The 19,451-nt window shown below is 39.9% G+C and overlaps 1 protein-coding gene across 8 annotated transcripts in view; it reads right to left on the bottom strand.

Moving 5' to 3' along the window:
* Positions 1-19,395, bottom strand: part of WDR48 (WD repeat domain 48) — a 43,656-nt gene extending 24,261 nt beyond the window's left edge. For 2 of the 8 annotated variants that reach the window (XM_035278100.3, XM_078354667.1), the window contains exons 1-8: positions 19,331-19,395; positions 7,953-8,171; positions 7,676-7,874; positions 5,324-5,402; positions 4,580-4,662; positions 4,335-4,464; positions 2,297-2,385; positions 1,344-1,445 (exon numbers count right to left, since the gene is read on the bottom strand). In XM_035278100.3, the coding sequence (XP_035133991.1) occupies positions 1,344-1,445; positions 2,297-2,385; positions 4,335-4,464; positions 4,580-4,662; positions 5,324-5,381 (462 nt within the window). In that variant the 5' untranslated portion in view covers positions 5,382-5,402; positions 7,676-7,874; positions 7,953-8,171; positions 19,331-19,395. The remainder of the gene's footprint in view (positions 1-1,343; positions 1,446-2,296; positions 2,386-4,334; positions 4,465-4,579; positions 4,663-5,323; positions 5,403-7,675; positions 7,875-7,952; positions 8,172-19,330) is intronic. The other 6 variants (XM_078354664.1, XM_078354666.1, XM_035278099.3 and 3 more) reach the window with 3 other exon arrangements.
* Between the last annotated feature and the right edge of the window lie 56 nt (positions 19,396-19,451).

Here is a 19,451-nt window from a genome sequence, read left to right as displayed (position 1 = left end):
GCACATTCATAAATGCACTGATAGGAAACAAGAGATGGAGTACAGTAGACAGGTAGAGCTTTAGAAGGTCTGCCAGGCCCACGGCCCCCTTCTGGAAACCATGGAGACCATGTGATCCAGCCCAATCCTGGACAAAGCCAACTGAAGAGATGTGGCAACCACCTCAAGTGCAGCCTTGCAGCTACACTGCACAACAGTGAGGGGCTGCCTGCACTGGGCTTCTTACACTCACAGGAAAATGAGGCCACAAAGGAACTTGAGAGCTTTAGAAAATGTCCTGGCTTACAGTCAAGAAAATACTTATTATTAATACATACAGATACACATACTCTCAGCGACGATGTAAACTATACATGATGATTCTCACTTTGCAGGTAAGCAAATGAAGGACTAAAGCAGAATCCTATCCTCAAGGTCACATAGTACGTCAAGATCCTTCACATCTCCAAAGACCTCCACAGTATCTTGAAGCCTTTCTTCTCCTGGTTCTAAAAAATGATTTCCTTCCTTTGGCTAGTTTCCAAACCTTTGTTCACTTCTGGAGGTAACTATTTCTCTGATTCGCGTCTAAAGTAAAAGTAATTTCTGTCTTAACTTCCACAGGAAAAGAAACTGATGGCGTTTCTTACCTCATCATCTTTCTACTTGCCCTTTTCTAACCCGATCATAATCAACTCCAGTTATCTCTGTCTTATCACTGCACTCTGAAAAAGATGGCTGAGGGAGTCAAGGGTACATGGTAGAGGTATGTCATACCATCAAATGATGCTTAGTTTTTGTTTTTTGTTATCTACATTGATGAAAAAGTATTTTCCACTGCTACACAATAAATAGAATTGTGATTTATAATTCACAAATTTTGTAGCCAACAGTTAATTTAGTGTATAAAATTACCAAAATGCTCTTCTCTGAAATGTTCACTCTGAGCATGATGTTAGATATCAACTATATCTAGAAGATGTGCCCCGAAGTCAGACCCACTGTGAGAAAAGTCTCCACCTAACACACTGGCAAAACACATTTGATATCAAGGCTTTCTTTTGCTTTTCACAGGTAACATTTTTAGTGATTTTACTCTCTATCCACCATAAATGCATATACTCACCTGCATTATAATTAGTCTAAGGAAATTCTTTGTTTTGTCTTTATTTAAAAGTGATGCAAATAGAATACTTTTTAAATGCAGCTTATTATATGTGCAAGTTAGTATTCAAAAACTTTTTAATTAGACCACAATTTATAATATGCGTGGCTTCTGGTTCAAATCAACCTATGCAATAGCATACAAAGTGCAGACATTTCTGATGAGGTAATTAGGTAAGCATCCAAGTGAAACCGCGTACTTGTGTGCCGTCTCTGTTTAGCAGCAGTGCCTTCACATTATCCGTGTGCCCTTTAAGCTTCATTAGTTTTGCACATGTTCTCGGATCCCATACCCTTAACACCTGTGAATTTTAATAGAATATTATATAAACTAAATATATCAGTATCAAATTTAAATAACAGACAATGCTCAGAAGTCAAATGATAGCCATTAAATTCTGAGAAGGCAATCCTGCTTCTGCTAATGGGCACCGTCTAAGCCTCCCAACCTCGGGGAATTAGGTCTTTCAAAATCACACAGCCCCCTCACCTCCTGCTTTATACTTTATAAGAGTATAAAATAGTTATACTCTTATTTAAAAAAAAAAGCCTTTTGTTTAGCACCCATTAGGCAAAACCACTGTCTATATATTTAATAATTATACTAATTAAATTACTTTGGTTTCTTTATTTTCCAATGTTCAAAACACCCTTTAAGTTTCCCCTAAGCAGGGCACAGTAGCTCTCACACCTGTAATTCCAGCACTCTGGGAGGCCAAGGCAAGTGAATTGCTTGCAGAAAGAAGCTGGAGACCAGCCTGGGCAACATGACAAAACCCTTTCTCTATCAAAAATTAGCCAGTTGGGGCAAGGATTGGCCTGATGCACATGGTGGCATGAGCCTGTAGTTTCAGCTACTCAGAAGGTTGAGGTGGAAGGATCGCTAGAGCCTCGGAAGTCAAGGCTGCAGTGAGCCAGGATCATGCCACTGCACTCCAGCCTGGGTGACAGAATGAGACCCAGACTCTAAATAAATAAAAAGAAGCTAATCATAAAACACCCACTTAAAAAATAGAGGACAACGTATGTGAAAATTATATATATATGTGTATATGTGTGTGTGTATGTGTATATATATACATACACACACACATATACACATATATATATAAAATTATTTTTTTTAAAAAAAGAAGAAATATGCTCCCCCTACCTTTTCAGTGGACCCTGACACAATGACTGTTCCCAGGTGGTTCATAGCCAGGCTATAAATGGAATCTTTGTTCCCACTTAAAGAAGAAGCTATTGAGGATAAATGGAGCTAAATGTTAGCAAGATCATGAACTGCTTAGTAACTAGTCAGCAAAAATTACAGGTTTATTCAATTTAGAAAATTTTATCTTTATAAATACTCTAAGGAAAAGAAATCTACCTATAATGGAGACAATTTTAAACAGTATTATCAAAATTTACATATTTTTTGGATTTGAATATATACAAATACTCAATAAATAAACATCTGATAAATTGCAGTGCCACTGAAAAGCTATTCACTTAAAGGACATATTTTAAAGCTACACATGTGCCATAAATATGAAAAAAATGTTCAATTCACTATTTTTCAAACATAAATCAAAGCAAAAATACTGTTTCATATACCAAGACAAAAAACAAGGTAATACTTGATTCTAAAAAGCAAACAGTACAATGGCACTCTCATATATTGCTTGCATGAAGATAAATCAGAACAACCTTTTGGGAAGGAATTCAGACACTACACAGCAAAAATCATGTTCATGTCCTCAGTACCACTGAAGTGAAAAGAGCTGCATATGGAACTGTCTATACAGTATGACCCCAACTTTACAATAAACAAACATACTAAAAAGTTATGGGTAAATGAGTTAACATACATAGTGTTTAGAAAAATGTCTGCTTGAAGCAAGTACTCAATACATGTTAGCCATTATTAGTGTTATTTTTATAATTATGGTTTTTTTTTTTTAAAAAGCATGTGATATCTCTAAACAACTCTAAGCAAGATATATCCGTTATAGCAGAATCTCTAGCCACTAAGCCTAGGCCCTGACCTTGTGACAATCTGCTTTTTTTTGCTTCATTCCCTCCTGTTAGTGTTTCTTTGAGGCAGACCTTACAGCCAGAGAGTAAAAACCTAATGATGTACCATGACAGCCCCTAAAAGGGACCAGTTGATGAATCAGAGATAATATACAGGTGAAAAATCAAGAACAAGGAGAACAGAATGTTGAGACCTCTACATATTTCCTGGCAAACAAAGCAAAACAACATTCAAGAGATTATAAACGCGGCTCCCAACTTGCCCTTCTTGGCACATACTAGGTTATATTAGTAAAACTGTATTATCTATGTCAATGTCAACACTCCACAGAGTCATCATAAAACAGATCTATAATGTAGGGATCCAGAGAGTGCAGGCCCATGTTTTCAACGTAGACTTTCCAGGTCAGGCCTAGCCCAAAATGTGCTCCTAACAGCCCCTTCTGAAACCTGGCCTAGAGGACCCTAGTTGGTTGGGCCAAGCATGAAGCTTGATTTCAAATCTAGACCTGTATGAGCCTGACTTGGTGGTCTGAGATCTCTTAGCTGATGAAGCATCCATGCTGTGAACATCTCTGAATTGCCTCTAGAAGCACTCTACCCTTCTGGCCCTTCTGGCCCTTCTGGAATTGGCTTGATTCTTCAGGGCTGCTCTAAAAGGGCAGAAAATTGGACAAATTGGCACTGAAAACCTTTTCTTTCTTTACCTTGGGTATTTTTTCATTTTGGCCATTAACTCAAAAGCTCTTAATATATAGTAAAACTTCAAAAAGTCAGAAAATCGCCTACTTTGCCAGATAATCACCACCTCCTTCAACAATACCTGTTACGTGTATGGATTTGGACCAGGGATTGCTGTGGAAGATACAAAGTAGTGGTAAGACAGACTCCTCTACCCTGCAAGGGCTTACATTTTAGCTAGGGCGCTAAGACATGCACATGTACAAAAAATAACCAGGTTACACCTGGAGAAGTTACCATTTTTAGACTGCAATGAGGAACTAGCTCCTTCTTGTTCAATCATACTCTGGGGGGCTAGAACGCTGTAGGTAGAAGCACTCTCAAAATATGAACCACTGTCTCGATGCAAACCTATCAAAATGTTTTATAAACAATTCTTTATTGATGTTAACTTGGATCACTTTCAAACAAAGTTTTGGTAAATGCCTTACTTGTGACAGTGTTATTTGAGGCAGTCAATGCTGTTAGAGTGTTCACGTCCCAAAGGAATATCTGCCTGTCCAACCCCGCCGATGCCACTAATTCTTTATCCTTGGCATATGCTAAGGCCTTTACGTAATCCTGTAATAGAACAGAAATTCTACGATCTATTCTGCAGATCAGTAATAAAATGAGCCACACAAAGTACTGAGATCCCAATATTACACTGAAGACACTGAGAACTGTATTGTTTTACCTTATGTGTCCTTAATGTTGACATGCAAAATCCTTTATGTGCATTCCATACTTTTACTGTCGTGTCAGAAGAAGCAGATATTACTAGAAGAAGCAAAGAATTAACAAACTCTTTAGTAGTATGACTTACAACTTTGAAACTTATAACAATGTTAAACAATGTTAAACTTATAACAATGTATAACATTATTTCAAACTAACTCTTTTCTTTCTCTCTCTCTCTCTCACACACACCCCTACCTAAAAGCTCTTTCTAGAACCTACTGTATACTGCCTCAATTTTTTAAAATCTCAAGACACATGTTCAAAGAAAAAAAAATATTTTTTATAAAACCAGTGCAACTAATTTGATTGAGAAAAATTCCTGCAACTCAGACTGCAAAACCAAGGCACGGATCTCACTAAAATGAGAAGAAAAAGAGGTATTAATAAGGCTAAAAGAAGAATACATATAGTATGAGTCTATATACAGTTCAAATGAAGGCAAAACTACCCTCTGGTGTTCAGGAGACAGAAGACCAGTTACCCTGGGGCAAGGGGTAGTATCTGAAAGGGTGGCGCAAGGAGGCTTCTAGTAATATTCTGTTTCTTGATTTGTGGGTATTTACTTTCTAAAATTGTGTTGAATTGCAACTCAAAGTGTGTGTACTTTTCTGTATGTATATTATACTTCAATTAAAAAAAAGCTTATATAAAAAATGAAAAATATATCAGAAGCCTGATAACAATCCAAAGAAATACTTACATGTTTTCCCATTACAACAGAGTACGATGTCATTTACCCAGTCAGTATGGTGTTCCATAGATGCTATATATGGATCTTGCTGAAATTTAAAGAAAAATCATAAGAGTTTACATTAGAGAATGAAATATATTACAAATGATAGATACGGTTAAACTCTTCAATTAATGTGAGGCACTGCTCTAGACATTAAAACTAACACTGGAATTCTGAGTAGAATTTCACCAACTAGGTAATGCCTCCAGATAACTGATGTAAACAGTTTTGTTTCAGGACAGTTTTACTATTAATGAAAGCTTAGATTTCCAGGATAAAATTTCATTTTTTTTGCCTTGTGAAAGTGAAGGCAACAAGCTCTGGACTAGGCACTGTGTGTGACACAAAACCCTTTAAAAGGGTTCACTAGAAAGGACAGGACTTGCAGAAATCTGTCGGTTGGGGGGATTTGAATGAGTGGTGGCGGAGGCTCAACAGCAGACAGCAGGGGGGCCTGGTCTGAATGCAGAGGGAGAGAAACACTTCTGCTTTCAGCTTCCTATTGTGTTCATCTTCTGAGTTAAATGTTTTCCTCATGGTATCTATAGTCCTTCAGAGATGAAATGGAACCCAGTGGCTGAGAAAGGATGACCTGTGTCACCATTTCAATTAGGTAACTTGAGATACTACTCCTCTTACCTGGCTTAATAACCAGGAAAGGCCTTTTAAAGAACAGTGTTTAGTTATACATCCTATACCTAAAACAGGTAAGTTTGAGACACTTCATGGGCAAACAGAACAGCTCTGTACAAGTCTGTTTGACAAATGATGCTATTCAATTTTGACATAAAAAGAAGACCAGAAAAAAGATGTTTAGGACGGGGTAGGCAGATTTCCAGATTCTTCCAGGTTAGTTCTTGTGGGTGTTTCCCTTAATTTGTTTGAAATACTGTGAATTCCCAGAAAGGAGACATTCCAATTTGCATATAAGTACCAAAAAGTATTTCAAAGCCAAATATAGTTTCCTTACTTTTCATGCTTTTGACATTTGGCCACCACGGCTTCCACTGGCTAAAGAATTCAAAGCCTGCCAGACTGAAGTTCTAGGCAACTACATAAAGTAGTGGTTCTTCTTCTGAACTGAACATCAGACTTGTACAACTTGCTAAAAAGACAAACTTTAAAAAATACAAGGTCTAGCACTAGCGTTTTCAAGTTGTGTTGGGTGCTAATTCTCTGTCACTTACTAGCCATGTAACCATGGGTTTCTTTCAGCCCATTTTCCCATCTATGAAAATGGATCCAGCCTGGCGTGGTGGCTCACACCTGTAATCCCAGGACTTGGGGAGGCTTAGGCATGTAGATCACCTGAGGTCAGGAGTTTGAGACCAGCCTGACCAACATGGTAAAACCCAGTCGCTACTAAAACTACAAAAATTAGCCAGGCGTGGTGGCATGCCCCTGTAGTCCCAGCTACTTGGGAGGCTGAGGCAAAAGAATTGCTTGAACCTGGTAGGCAGAGGTTGCAGTGAGCAGAGATTGTGCCACTGGACTCCAGTCTGGGCAAAAGAATGAGACTCCATTTCAAAAAAAAAAAAAAAAGAAAAAGGATCCTGATACATGCCTTGAGTGAAAATGAAAATTAAAATCATGTTGGATATGAAAATGCAAAAAGCGTCTGGCACATAATTAGAAGATCAATAAATGCTCTTTTTTCTTCCCTGACTCTTCTATGTCATTCACAAAATAGGTGTTCCAACAAAATACTAAAAGGACTCCTTCCCATTTGCCTGGGGATTTATCTTTACATACATTTAAATCCTGTTCCCTGCTTAAGAAAGTGAAACTTTTGAAGGGGAGCATGTTGTCTTCATATTTGTAACACCAATGTTTGATTGATTGACTGACTGACTGATTGATTGATTGAGACACAAGATCTCCCCACTCTGTTGTCCAAGCTGGAATGCAGTGGTATGATCATGGCTCACCGTGATCCTCCCACCTCAGCCTTCCAAGTAGCTGGGACTACAGGTGTGTGCCACCATGCCCAGCTAGTTTAATTTTTTTTTTTTACAGAGACAGTATATTGTCACGTTGCCCAGGCTGTCTCAAACTCCTGGACTCAAGGAATCCTTTCACCTTGGCCTCCCAAAGTGTTGGGATTACAGGCATGAGCCACTGCCCAGCGTAACCTTATATTATCTAATTAGGCCCAGTGGGGTTTGTGGGGCCCTGATTACTTTTAAATGAAGAAAATAAAATAGTTTTTCAAGATTAATTATAAATGTAAAAGGACATTCAATCTTTTTTTAGTAGGGTTACCAAGAGGTTGTTGGGGAACATATTTAAAGCAGAAAAATTAACTGTTAAAAGTAATACCTTTACTGGCCAAATCACTTTGTTCCTTTGTGGCAGAGAACTCTTAAGTCAAACCTAGTTTATGGAGTCCTTGTTTTAGCTAAAACACTTCTGAAACTTTCCTAGGGATGTTTTTTCTCAGAGGCTTACAGAATTCTGGTTGCAATGTCTTTATAGAGTATGCCAAACAACTCAGTATTCAGAGAGATTAGATCTGAAACTGTGAAAGATATCATATTAGACAGTAAAAGCCATTTGTTCAAAATTTGCTGGGTACAGATTTTAATCCCTGCATTACCTTGTGCTGATTGACACTCCATATTCTTATAATAGAGTCTCGACCGGCTGTGAAAAGTCTATTTAGTGCTGGATCCAGCTGCAGGGCATTGACTCCATTTCGGTTGTACTTCTCCACTTCATCTCGAATAACATAGGAAACCTGACAAATATGTCAACATATGCTTCTTATAAAGTTACAAGCCATGCAGTAATAACATGTAGTCTACTAGTGGCCAATCTGAAACAGAAAAATCCCATGTTTTCCAATATAAACTTCTTCAATCCAATAAAAATTTAATTTAAATTTTACTCCTAAAGACTGAAGGGCTGAGGGGAAGGATGGTATCAATGATAGCCTAATGGAAGATGAGCAAGTTGCTAAAGCACTGTAACCGCTTCGTAACTGTACTCCTTTCCCACTCTTTCATCCAGTTTTCTAAATGTATCTCGGTTCTGCCCAAAAACCTCCAGTTGCTGATTACTGGAATCATGATTGGATGTCAACTCCTTAACATGGTCTCAAGTGCCCTGTCTGTCTCTCTGGCCACTCATCTCTGCTCTAGTTTCTGATGCACACTGTGCCTCCAGACCATCACACATGCTGGTCCTCTATCTGGAAACCCTTCCTCCCACGTGTCTGGCTAACTCTTATTGCGGCCTTCAGGTTTCCATTTAAACAACACTACCTTTAAAAGGCCTTCCTTGACTTGCCAGGCAGAATGAGGTTTTGAGCTCCTATTACACACTAAACTTTTTCTACAAGGCATTTTCCCTACTTTGTTACTGTGGTCACCTCTGTCTGTTCCCTCCGAAAACAGAGGATCAACCGAAAACAACTACAACTAGAAAAAGTCAATGAGCCGGCTGGCAGCCGGAAGTACAACTTTCTACTGTAATGAAATAACCAGTTAAAAATATAACGGGATGGGGAAACAGAGAAGAACCTATTACGATAGCAACAATAATGAATAGCTAGAAGTACATTTCACAGGAACATATGTAACCGACAGGAAAAGACACACAACAGGAAATCTTAATAAAGGAGACATGCCATATTGCAGCAAAGAAGATTCAAAGTTGACAATTTTTACTAGGTCTGTACATTTAACCCAGCCTTGGTGAGAATCCCATTGAAATTCTTTCTAAAAGTTGACAAAATAAATAGTACACATTTTTTTGAATATCCAGACATTTAAAAAAATGAAGGTAACTAGGAAGATATTCCTCAAAGGTCTTAAAGGTACTATAAAGCTACCACAATTACACTGGCCTACCACAATAGGAACAGATAAGAGGATCAATGGAATAAAACAAAATTTGGAAACAATTTCTATTATAAATTTTCTATTTTGATATAGTGTTTTAAATTAATGAGGACACATTTAATAAATTATCTAAAGCACCTATAGTGATTCTATTAGGAACAATTATATCCTTTCTCCACATGTTAAACCAAAATCAATTTTCATATGAATTAAAGACTGAAATCTAATAACCATAAAAATACTTTTTGTTTTTATTCTTTGAGAAAGTCTCGCTCTGTCACCCAGGCCAGAGTGTGGTGGCAGGATCTTGGTTTACTGCATCCTCTACCTTCTGGGTTCAAGCAATACTCATGCCTCAGCCTCCCGAGTAGCTGAGATTACAGGTGTGTGCCACCATGGCCAGCTGATTTTTATATTTTTAGTAGAAATGGCAGTTTCACCATGTTTGCCAGGCTGGTCTTGAACTCCTGGCCTCAAGTGATCCACCCGCCTCAGCATCCCAAAGTGCTGGGATTACAGGCATAAGCCACTGCACCTGGCTGGCATAAAAATAATTTTTAAAAGACAGGTGAATATTTACATAGTTTCTTGGCAGAGCAAACTCTTCCAACACGCCAAGGAAGATGGTAATCTTTACGAAGGAAAAGAGCAATGGTGATCTGGCCAAATACACGTCAAAACCTTAGCATGTCCACAGCATTGTGGCATTCACAATAATGCACAAAAGTAGAAACAACTCACATGTCCATCCACTGACAAAATAAACAAACAAAATGTGGTGTGTACACATTACACACACACACCCCGCTCTCCATACAATGGAATATTATTCAGCCATAAAAGAAGTGAAGTGCTGTACTGACACATGCTATAACATGGATGAACCTTGAAAATATGCCAAGTGAAAGAAGCCACATGTTTTACAAAAGGCCACATATTTTATGACTGTATTTATACATAATGTCTAGAACAGACAAATCCACATAGAAAGTAGATTAGTAATTGCCAGGGGATTGAAGGAGGAAAAAATGAAAAATGGGGAGTGATTGCTAATGAACATAGAGTAATTAAATATTCTGGAGTTAGGCGACCAATGCACAATTTTCTCAATGTACAAAAAAATCACTGAATTGCACACTTTGAAAGGGTGCAATTTATGGTATGTGAATTTTATCACAATGTTATTATTTTCTTAAACCTTCTGAATATCAAAAAGTAACATGAGCAAGATGAAGAGAATAATGAAATAAATATGAAAGAAAGTTTACTCTTAACAAGATCCCTTATAAGAAAAAGTCAAATTTTCCAACAGAAAGACAAAGTTACAAAAAAGAATTTTTAAAAAAAGAAATAGCCAAAAATCGTATAATCAAAGGCATAATTAATATGAGATGACTTTACCTATAATATAATAATTTTTTAAAAATAACTGCCATTTTTGTTTCCCCTAAGGATAAATGAATACTTTCTGATAAAAGGTTTAAACTTTTTGAAATGTTCTTTACAATTCAATTTCCAGAAATTAATGCTTTCAAAGGGCCAGGGCTGCAGACACAAATAGTTACAAGGATGTTGTTTTAATCCAATCTTTTGGGTACAATCAACTGTAACTGAGATCTACTCAAACCAGCTTGGCTTTTTTGTTTATTTTGAAATTTTTATTTATTTATTTTTTTGAGACAGTTTCCCACTGTTGCCAGACTGGAGTGCAGTGGCGCAATCTTGACTCACTGCAACCTCTGCCTCCTGGGTTCAAGCGACTCTCCTGTCTTAGCCTCTGGATTAGCTGGGACCAAAGCACGTGCCACCACACCTGACTAATTTTTTGTATTTTTAGTAGAGACAGGGTTTTACCATGTTAGCCAGGATGGTCTCGATCTCTTGACCTCGTGATTCGCCCACCTCAGCCTCTCAAAGTGCTGGGGTTATAGGCGTGAGCCACTGTACCTGGTCCTATTTGTTTTTTAAAGGAGACGTCAACATAAGGGTATAAGGATATCTTAACAGGGCCCAAGGTCAGGAAATACAGTCGTCACTTATAAGAGGCATTTAAAAAATCAAATCATGACACTTCTCTGCTGAAACCTTCCAATGTTTTCTCACAAAATGTGAAGTCCAAACTCCTCAAATGCTTGGTTCTAACCCTATGTGCTCATGCGCACTTCAAACTGACTGCCCCTAGCTTCTTTTATGACAGTCACTCCAAACTCCTTTCTGCTCCTCAAACACATCAAGCTCTTTCCCACTCCAGCGCCTTCTCATTTACTGTTGCCAGGTTCAAGAATATTCACCACCCCTCAGATCTCCATAGGAATATTATTTCTCCAGTTTTCATCTTGTCTAGCTCACCCTTATTCTTCAGATCTTAGGAGAAAGGTCTCCTTGGGAAGTCCTTTCCTGATCTCATTCTCCTCAGTGCTATGACCCTGTCACTTACCCTACTTATTTAACAGTTCTTACCATATTCCATATTTATATTTTTTGGCGTATCTTCTCCATTAGAATAGAAGCTCCAGGAAGGCAAGGGACTTGCTGGCCTTGTTCCTTCCACCACTGTGCCCCCAGTATAGTGTCTGACATATAAAAGACATACATATCATTGCATGAATTGGCTTTCCAAAGCCACAGGAACCAAGCTAGCTTCAAGGTCAGCTTCAGTCTCTCTCAGTCTTTCTCTCTGGGGTTCCAGGGCTGCTTAACCTAGCGCACATGTCCTTTAACTGAGACCATGCAGCATATCTAAATCTTGATATCCAGACTTCTCGGAGATTATCTGACCGGTTAAGGCAAGAGTGAAAGAATAACCTGAATGTCAGAATTCTCATTCTAGGTGGAAAGTAATTACTAAGGAAACCAGTCTGGGCCAACCTCTTCAATGGTATTTCAAAAATGTGTGCTTTAAAAGGCAAAATAAAAAAATGCAAGAGAATTAGAAGTATCCTAGCTGGATAAATTCTGGCATGCACATCTGTAAAACAGAATACTATTCAATCACTTAAAATGTTGAGGTAGGCCAGGTGTGGTGGCTCACGCCTGTAATCTCTGTGCTTCAGGAGGCTGAGGTGAAAGGACTGCTTAAATGCCCAGGAGCTCGAAGCTGCAGTGAGCTATGATGGCAACACTGTACTTCAGCCTGAGTAACAGCATGAGACCCGGTCTCCAAACAATAAGAAAAAGTGGATGGAGGTCTAGACTGACTAACATGGGAAGAAAGTCATGATATATTTTTAGTGAAATATGTGTGGTCCAACAGAGCAATGTACAATAGCCATTATTATAAAAATGTTTCCAAATATTACATATTTTAGAATAAATACACAAGTTTTGAAGAATATACTGATATAAAAATAACCAGGGACCGGGTACAGTCCCGGGTGTGGTGGCACATGCCATAGTCCCAGCTACTGGGAAGGTTGAGGCAGAATTGCTGGAACCCAGGAGACGGAGGTTGCAGTGAGCCGAGATCCCGCCACTGCACTCCAACCTGGTGATAAAGCAAGACAATGTCTCAAAATAAAAAAATTAAAAACAAATAACCAGCAGTTATTTCTGAATGATGGGGTTATGGTGATTTTCCACCATTCATTCTTTTTTATGTGATCTGAATGTTTTACAAAGAACGTATATTACTTAGTTTTTAAAATTTGATCATTTGTTATCAAAGTAATTCTTGCCTGTATTTAGAAAATCAAATAGTAGTGACTGTAATGAGAAAGTCTCTCTATTGTCTGGATAAGACTCTCCACACCTAGTCTTCATCCCTAAAGGTAACTAATTGCAACTCAGTTGTTGCTACTGGATAGTTAACGGCATTTCTCTAAATATTGCTTGTAATTTTTGGCTCATTCATTTTAGACCTTGTCGATTTACTCATGCTACTGTAAATTAGGATGTGGCTCTGAAACTACCCTCGATATCTCTTCCTTCTACTCCTGATTTATACATACACACACACACACACACACACACACACACACATCTCCGTATTTTTAATTGAATAATCAGTGCTATACTGTTGTGACTGTAAGGCTGTCTACTAAGTAATATATTATGAATACATTTCCTTCTTCAAAGAGCTTTTTGTTTTCCTTAGTTTTAATCTTTCATTCTTCAATGGTTTTCTCCACTTTAACTTCAATTTTCTTTAATTGCTGTGCCACAGAACTCACCTGCACCCCTTCATTTTCTCAGAAGGCTTCCCCTTCCAAACCCTCCCTCTTCTCACTACGATCTAGGCTGACTGCCCTCTAGGTCTGCTGGCGCAGCTGTCACCTTCGGTGCTGTCCTTCACTGCTCTTCTGCGTTACAGCTATCGTTTCCTGACTTCCAATGCCTCCTCCTTTCTTCATTCACTGCACAGTTTTGCTGAAGTACACCCCCAATACCTTAAGAAAGTAATATAAGAAAAGGCACATGGGAGGCAACTTGGTCCCTGCATGCCTGAAAAGGGCTTTCCTCCACATTGACACTTGATTTAGCAATTCTCTCAACTCTTGAAAGCACTGCTGTGAGTTCCTCTAGCATCCGGTGTTGCCACTGATTTCAATGCCATTCGGTTTCATTCAGCTTTATTTATTTATTTTTTTCTTTTTTTTTCATTCAGCTTTAAAGGGATCCTATTTGCATTCTCTCCTCCACTCCCTTGTAACCTCCTTCCCCAAGCTTTTAAGATTATCTTTTTCCTTGGTGTTGTGCCATTTCCTGATTTGGCTTTTCTATCATTTTGCTGCACATCTAGAAAGCCCTTTCAAGCTAGAAATTTGTGGCATTTAAGCTCCGGGAAGTTTTCTTGTGTCCATTATTAGTCATCTCTGTTTTCTTTGCTCTTTCTTGAACTGAAATGACTCAGATACTGGAACCTCCAAACTGATCGCGCATCTCTTATGCATTCTGCATTATCTATCTTTGTCATTTCATTCACTTTTGTAACACTTCCTTTAAAATTCTATAACTCTGGAGGTTTTTTCAAAGCAAATTACAGTGTAATGGAAAGTAAAGAAATGGCTACACAAACTGTGGTTCATCCATTCTATGTGGTCATTAAAGAATTAGATTATATACACTGATATGTTTCAAGACATGTCACATTAAAAACTTGTTACCTGCATCCATTAAAGCACAGGGAAAAAATTAAAATGGCTGGCCATAGAAAAATAGAGGAAAATGGGATTTAATTCTTTCAATGAATATTAACTAGGCACCCACTTGTTGCCAGGCACTATTCTAAATGCTGAGGATATGGCAGTGGGCACGAAAGTCCTCTTGGGGCTTTCATTTAGTTGGGGAAAGAGCATAACTAGAAGGGACAGCAAATTAAGGGAAGCATTTTTCCCCCAAGGTATAGGCAAGCTTTTTCAGGCAGAAGAGATGGGAGTAAAGGAAAGATAAAAGTAGAAGGTACTAGAGAGAGAAGCAGTAACTGAGTGAACAAAGTCATGGGAGAACTTCATTTCGATAGAGTCAAGAGTATAGGCTAAGGCAGAGAAGGTCTGGATTCATAGCCAAATACCTTGATTCACTTTCAAAAACGGGAGGAGGGTAATACATGAGCTTTGCAAGGGAATGGGAAAGTCTTCAGTAGAAAATATGCATTTTGAAAGAGTCAGTCAAAGGGACTCTAACAGGGAGAACAATAATAGAGTAATTCCCAGCAGCAAGTATCTAGTTAACTTACACTGCAACATTTGCAGCTGGCTCAGTAAGCATTGTTTAATTTCTCCAACAATTATCTGAGACCCCTAAGCAAACAAACAAAACAAAACAAACAGTGAAGATGATCCACTGTACTTCATACGATCCATCTTGGCCTTTGGAACTGAAATATTCCTAGAGTTATTGGTAGTGTGCCAGAGGGTAGATACAATCACGAGAAAAACATATCGTTCCTTGTTCATCAATTATTTGAAAGTAATCACATTGGTCTTCTATTGCTGTCGTAACAAATTACTATAAATTTAGTGGCTTTTAAATAATTCCATTTATTATTTCAATTCCGAAAGTCAGAAGTCCAAACCTCTTAAATGAGTCCCCTGCATGAGTTCTCACAAGGCCAAAACTGACAAGAGTCAGCAATCTGTGTTCTTTCCTTACTTGAGGCTCTAGAAAGAGTCTGCTTTCGAACTCATTCAGGTTGCTGGTCAAATTCAGTTCCTTGCAGTTGCAGGCCCTAAGGTCCCTATTTTGTTTCCTTGCTGGCTGTCAGCCAAGGGACCATCTTTGCTCCTAGAGGCAGCCTGCTTTCCTTCTCATGCTTTCCAGTGGCCCTGTCCTGCAATAGAGGTTGGGTCCTTCTTACAACTCAAATCTCTCTCGCACCACATCTCTCTGACTTCCGCCTCCAGCTAGAGCAAGTCCTCTGTTTTAAAGGACACATATGATTAGAATGGGTCCACTGGGCTAATCCCCTTATTTTTCAAGTCTGTAACCTCATTACATTTGCAAAATTCCATTTATCACGTAACATAACATGTTTTCAAGGGATTAACATGTTACATTACCATGTAACATAACATGTTTGCAAGGGATTAGGGCATAAACTTTTTGGGGAGAGCTCACTCTGCCTACCAGGGTAACTAAACCAGTCCAGCTTCTCCCCAAGCACTGTGACTCAAGTGAAGGAAGGGGCCATGACAGGAGGGAAAATGGAGGCAGAGAGCCAACCAACAGATCAGGCTGCTGGAAAACCGGAGCACTAAGGGACCGCCAAGGAGAGAAAAGGCTTGCTTTCATATCCTGGTTACCAGAGAAAAAGCTGCGTCATAAAACTGAACTCACATATTTGACTATGTTTCTGACAGTCACAAATCCGTCCCTCTTCCGTCGTATCTCCAGTTTTCTTAGAAGTTGAGGGTGGTAGGACATGGACTCATTTAAAATTGTATCTATAATTAATATGCAGTATGTTTGGATCCCTCTCCAGTGATTTTTAAAAGTAATTATCATTTTATTATTTTGTTTTTGAGATGGCATCTCACTCTTTTGCCCAAGTTGGAGTGCAGTGGTACGGTCTCGGCCCATTGCAAACTCCACCTCCTGGGTTCAAGCGAATCTCCTGCCTCAGCCCCGAGTAGCTGGGATTATAGGCACATGCCACCACGCTGGCTAATTTTTGTATTCTTAGTAGAGACAGGAGTTCACCATGTTGGCCAGGCTGGTCTCAAACTCCTGACCTCAAGTGATCTGCCCACCTGAGCCTCCCAAAGTTCTGGGATTACAGGCATGAACCACCACGCCCGGCCTCCACTAATTATTTAGCAGTAGTTTAAGTCTCAAGGGTTTGTCTTGGTCTACAACTTGACAAGGAACTCGGGGATACTGTCTCTTGGTCTGAGACACAGTTATGACAAAGTATATTTACTCCAAGTACCCATATATGCCTTTTCCAAAATGAGTAAGAGTAAATAATGTGGTAAAAAGTTCAAAAATACCAAGGTCTGTGTATATTTCACACTAAAAGATATCCCATGTCCTGTCTTATCTATAATCATACAATCTATTCCCAAAGGGATAATCACTGCTATTACCCTTTCAGACGTTTAAAATGCATTTCCCTTTGTGGAAATGGGATCAGGCCATGCTGACTTGCTTTTTAGACTCACTCTCTCTGAGGCCTCCCTGGAAGATGAGCAGATCCAGCACCATACTTATTGTAAAGCCTGCAGAACTGTGAGCCAATTGTGCCTCTTTTCTTTATAAATTACCCAGTCTGAGGTATTTCTTTATAGCAATTCAATAATGGCTTCACACAACACCCTTGCATAAGCAGGGATAGATATATGCATATGCAATTTTGTAGAATATATTTTTAGATAAGGAATTCTGGGCCAAAGGGGATGTTTATTTATAAATTTGACAAAGGAAGACACAAAACAGTGAATACTATGGCTCCATTTATAGCAAAAAAAAAAAAAAAAAAAAAAAAAAAATCCCATTAAGTCAGGTACACAAACAGGAAGAGGTACAGAACAGTGGTTCTCAACCAGATGCAGTTTTGCCCTTGAGGGAACATTTGTCTGGAGACATTTTTAGTTGTCACAACTGGGGAGATGCTACTACATCTAGTTGGTAGAACCAAGGGATGATCCTAAACAATGTGAGTTGCAGGACAGCTCCCTCCCTCAGACACAACGAAGAACTATCCAGACGAAAATGTCAAGAATGCTCAGGCTGTTTAACTCTGGTCTAAGATTCAAACACGACATTGCCCACAGTAGCCTTCTTGGAAGCATGGAGGGCAACTCCAAGTATAAAAGTAATTTATACTTTTGTTTGTTGGCTGTTTACAATGAACACGCACTGGTTTAAAAAACACTCACAGACAATGATGTTTCCAATGAAATCAATCCCTGTGGCTTCTCAGGCTGCTTCTATACCTTGGGGACAAATTCCAAACGCTCCTGCTGAATCTTCTCTTCAGCAGGTTAATCTTAGACAGCCCTTTCAAAAATTCTTCATAGGAAATAATTTCAAGTCAGTTCACCAATCTGATTGCTACCTATGAAGAGCAAGGTTCTAAGTGCAGAACACCAAACTCTAATTTTGTACTCTGACCACTGAAAGGCAGACTTATCTATCACCTGCCTCATTCTGTGTGCACTGGCTCACATTCGGCCTATTGAAACACGGTTTTTCCAAACCTGCTGCAGTTAATTTACATTCACCCCAGTCCATACTAGTACAATTGCCTTGTAAGTCTTTTTAAAATATATATACTTTATTGCACATATTTTGGGAGTGGGCAGGCCTGGGAGAGAGGAAGCAGGGAGAACACTGCAGTCATAGGACTTTTAAGTCTTAAAGCAATAAACTGACAGGCCTGATTAACTACCCTTACTCCCCTAAGGAGTATATCACCACAGAGTCTATCATACAATCAGATCACAATTTTGAGTTATATTTCAGTCCCTAGGAGACATTCTCACTACCTGCCCTGGATGCTGGTGATACTTAAATTCCATCACTAATGCACTGAAAACCTCACCTAACAGGGGTGAGTTTAGACTCTTATTAATTTCACTCAATTCAACAAACATCTAGTGAGTGCTTAAGAGACTGCACTGATCAGTGCGATGAATAAAACCCAAGATGTGAACTACTCAGAAGACTTTATGGCCTCCCACTTTCTGCTGGGATTATCTTACTGAAGGACCCCTTTATCTGACTACCTTCAACTGACACTTGATTTCAATCTGCAGAACTCCAAATAATGCTGTTTTATTAAAAAAAAAAAAAAAAAAGCCTAGGTGTTACTTATTCCTACACGGGGGAGGAGGGGGCAATCTAAGTGCCAAACTGCCACTACTACGTACAATACACCTGCAGGAAAACACCTGTAATAGGGCTTCTATTCCCTGCATCACTGAAAACACTAAGTGGCAATAACTCTTCAGCGTACCACCAAACAAAAGTGAATTCACAAAGGCATAAGGCACAAGGCACACACGGTAGGATTAGACAACTCTTTACCACATGTACAATAAATTATACAAACAATAAAGATTCAGCGATGCACACTGAAGATGAAGAAATGAAGCCGAACTTAAATTCCAAATTCCAAAACAATTAAAATTATAATTTCCCCATGCACATTCTGTCATTCCCACCTACCCAGGGGACAAGCCCAACATAAGCGAGGGCTGGGGGCTCCCAGGTGCGGAATCCACTGCAGAAACCCCGCAGGGCCGTTGGCGCTCCGCCACCTCGCCACGCCCCCGCACAGGCCACTCACTCCTCCAACGCCCACCCCCCGGGAAACCCCTGGAGGCCTCCGGTAGGACGCAGCGCGGGCAGAGCGCTTCGGAGAAACGCAGGGGAAGGGGGAGGCAGGTGGGCGGGGAACGAGCCTATCCCGACTCCGCAAGTCTATTCCCACAGAAGAGCGGCGACCAGCAATATAGGGCTCAGATTGCCACCCGCGAGGGTCCCGGGCCTGGGCCCCCAGGCCAAGTAGGCCGACCCCCGCCCCTTCCTCGAGCCGTTAGCGCCGCGGCCCCACCCCTCGCGGCCGGCCGCGCCCCGCCCCGTTCGCCCCATGCCGCTACCCCAGCCAGCCGCGGCCCCGGGCACCTGCTAGGTCGAGTGGGCCCGGAGCTGCCTGCCTCGTCCGGAAGGCCGAGGAACCAGGCTTCCATACCTGCACTTTCCTCCGCCCTGCCGTGTTCTGCCGGTGATGGGCCGCCATCTTGCATGTTGACACTCAGACGTCACTTCCGGAGGTGGCTGAGACCGGGCGGATGTCCTGCCCCCTTCCCTTT

Source organism: Callithrix jacchus, chromosome 17 (genome assembly GCF_049354715.1).
Source record: "Callithrix jacchus isolate 240 chromosome 17, calJac240_pri, whole genome shotgun sequence".
In the NCBI taxonomy this organism is placed as follows: domain Eukaryota; kingdom Metazoa; phylum Chordata; class Mammalia; order Primates; family Cebidae; genus Callithrix; species Callithrix jacchus.
This window is presented reverse-complemented; position numbering and strand designations above follow the sequence as displayed.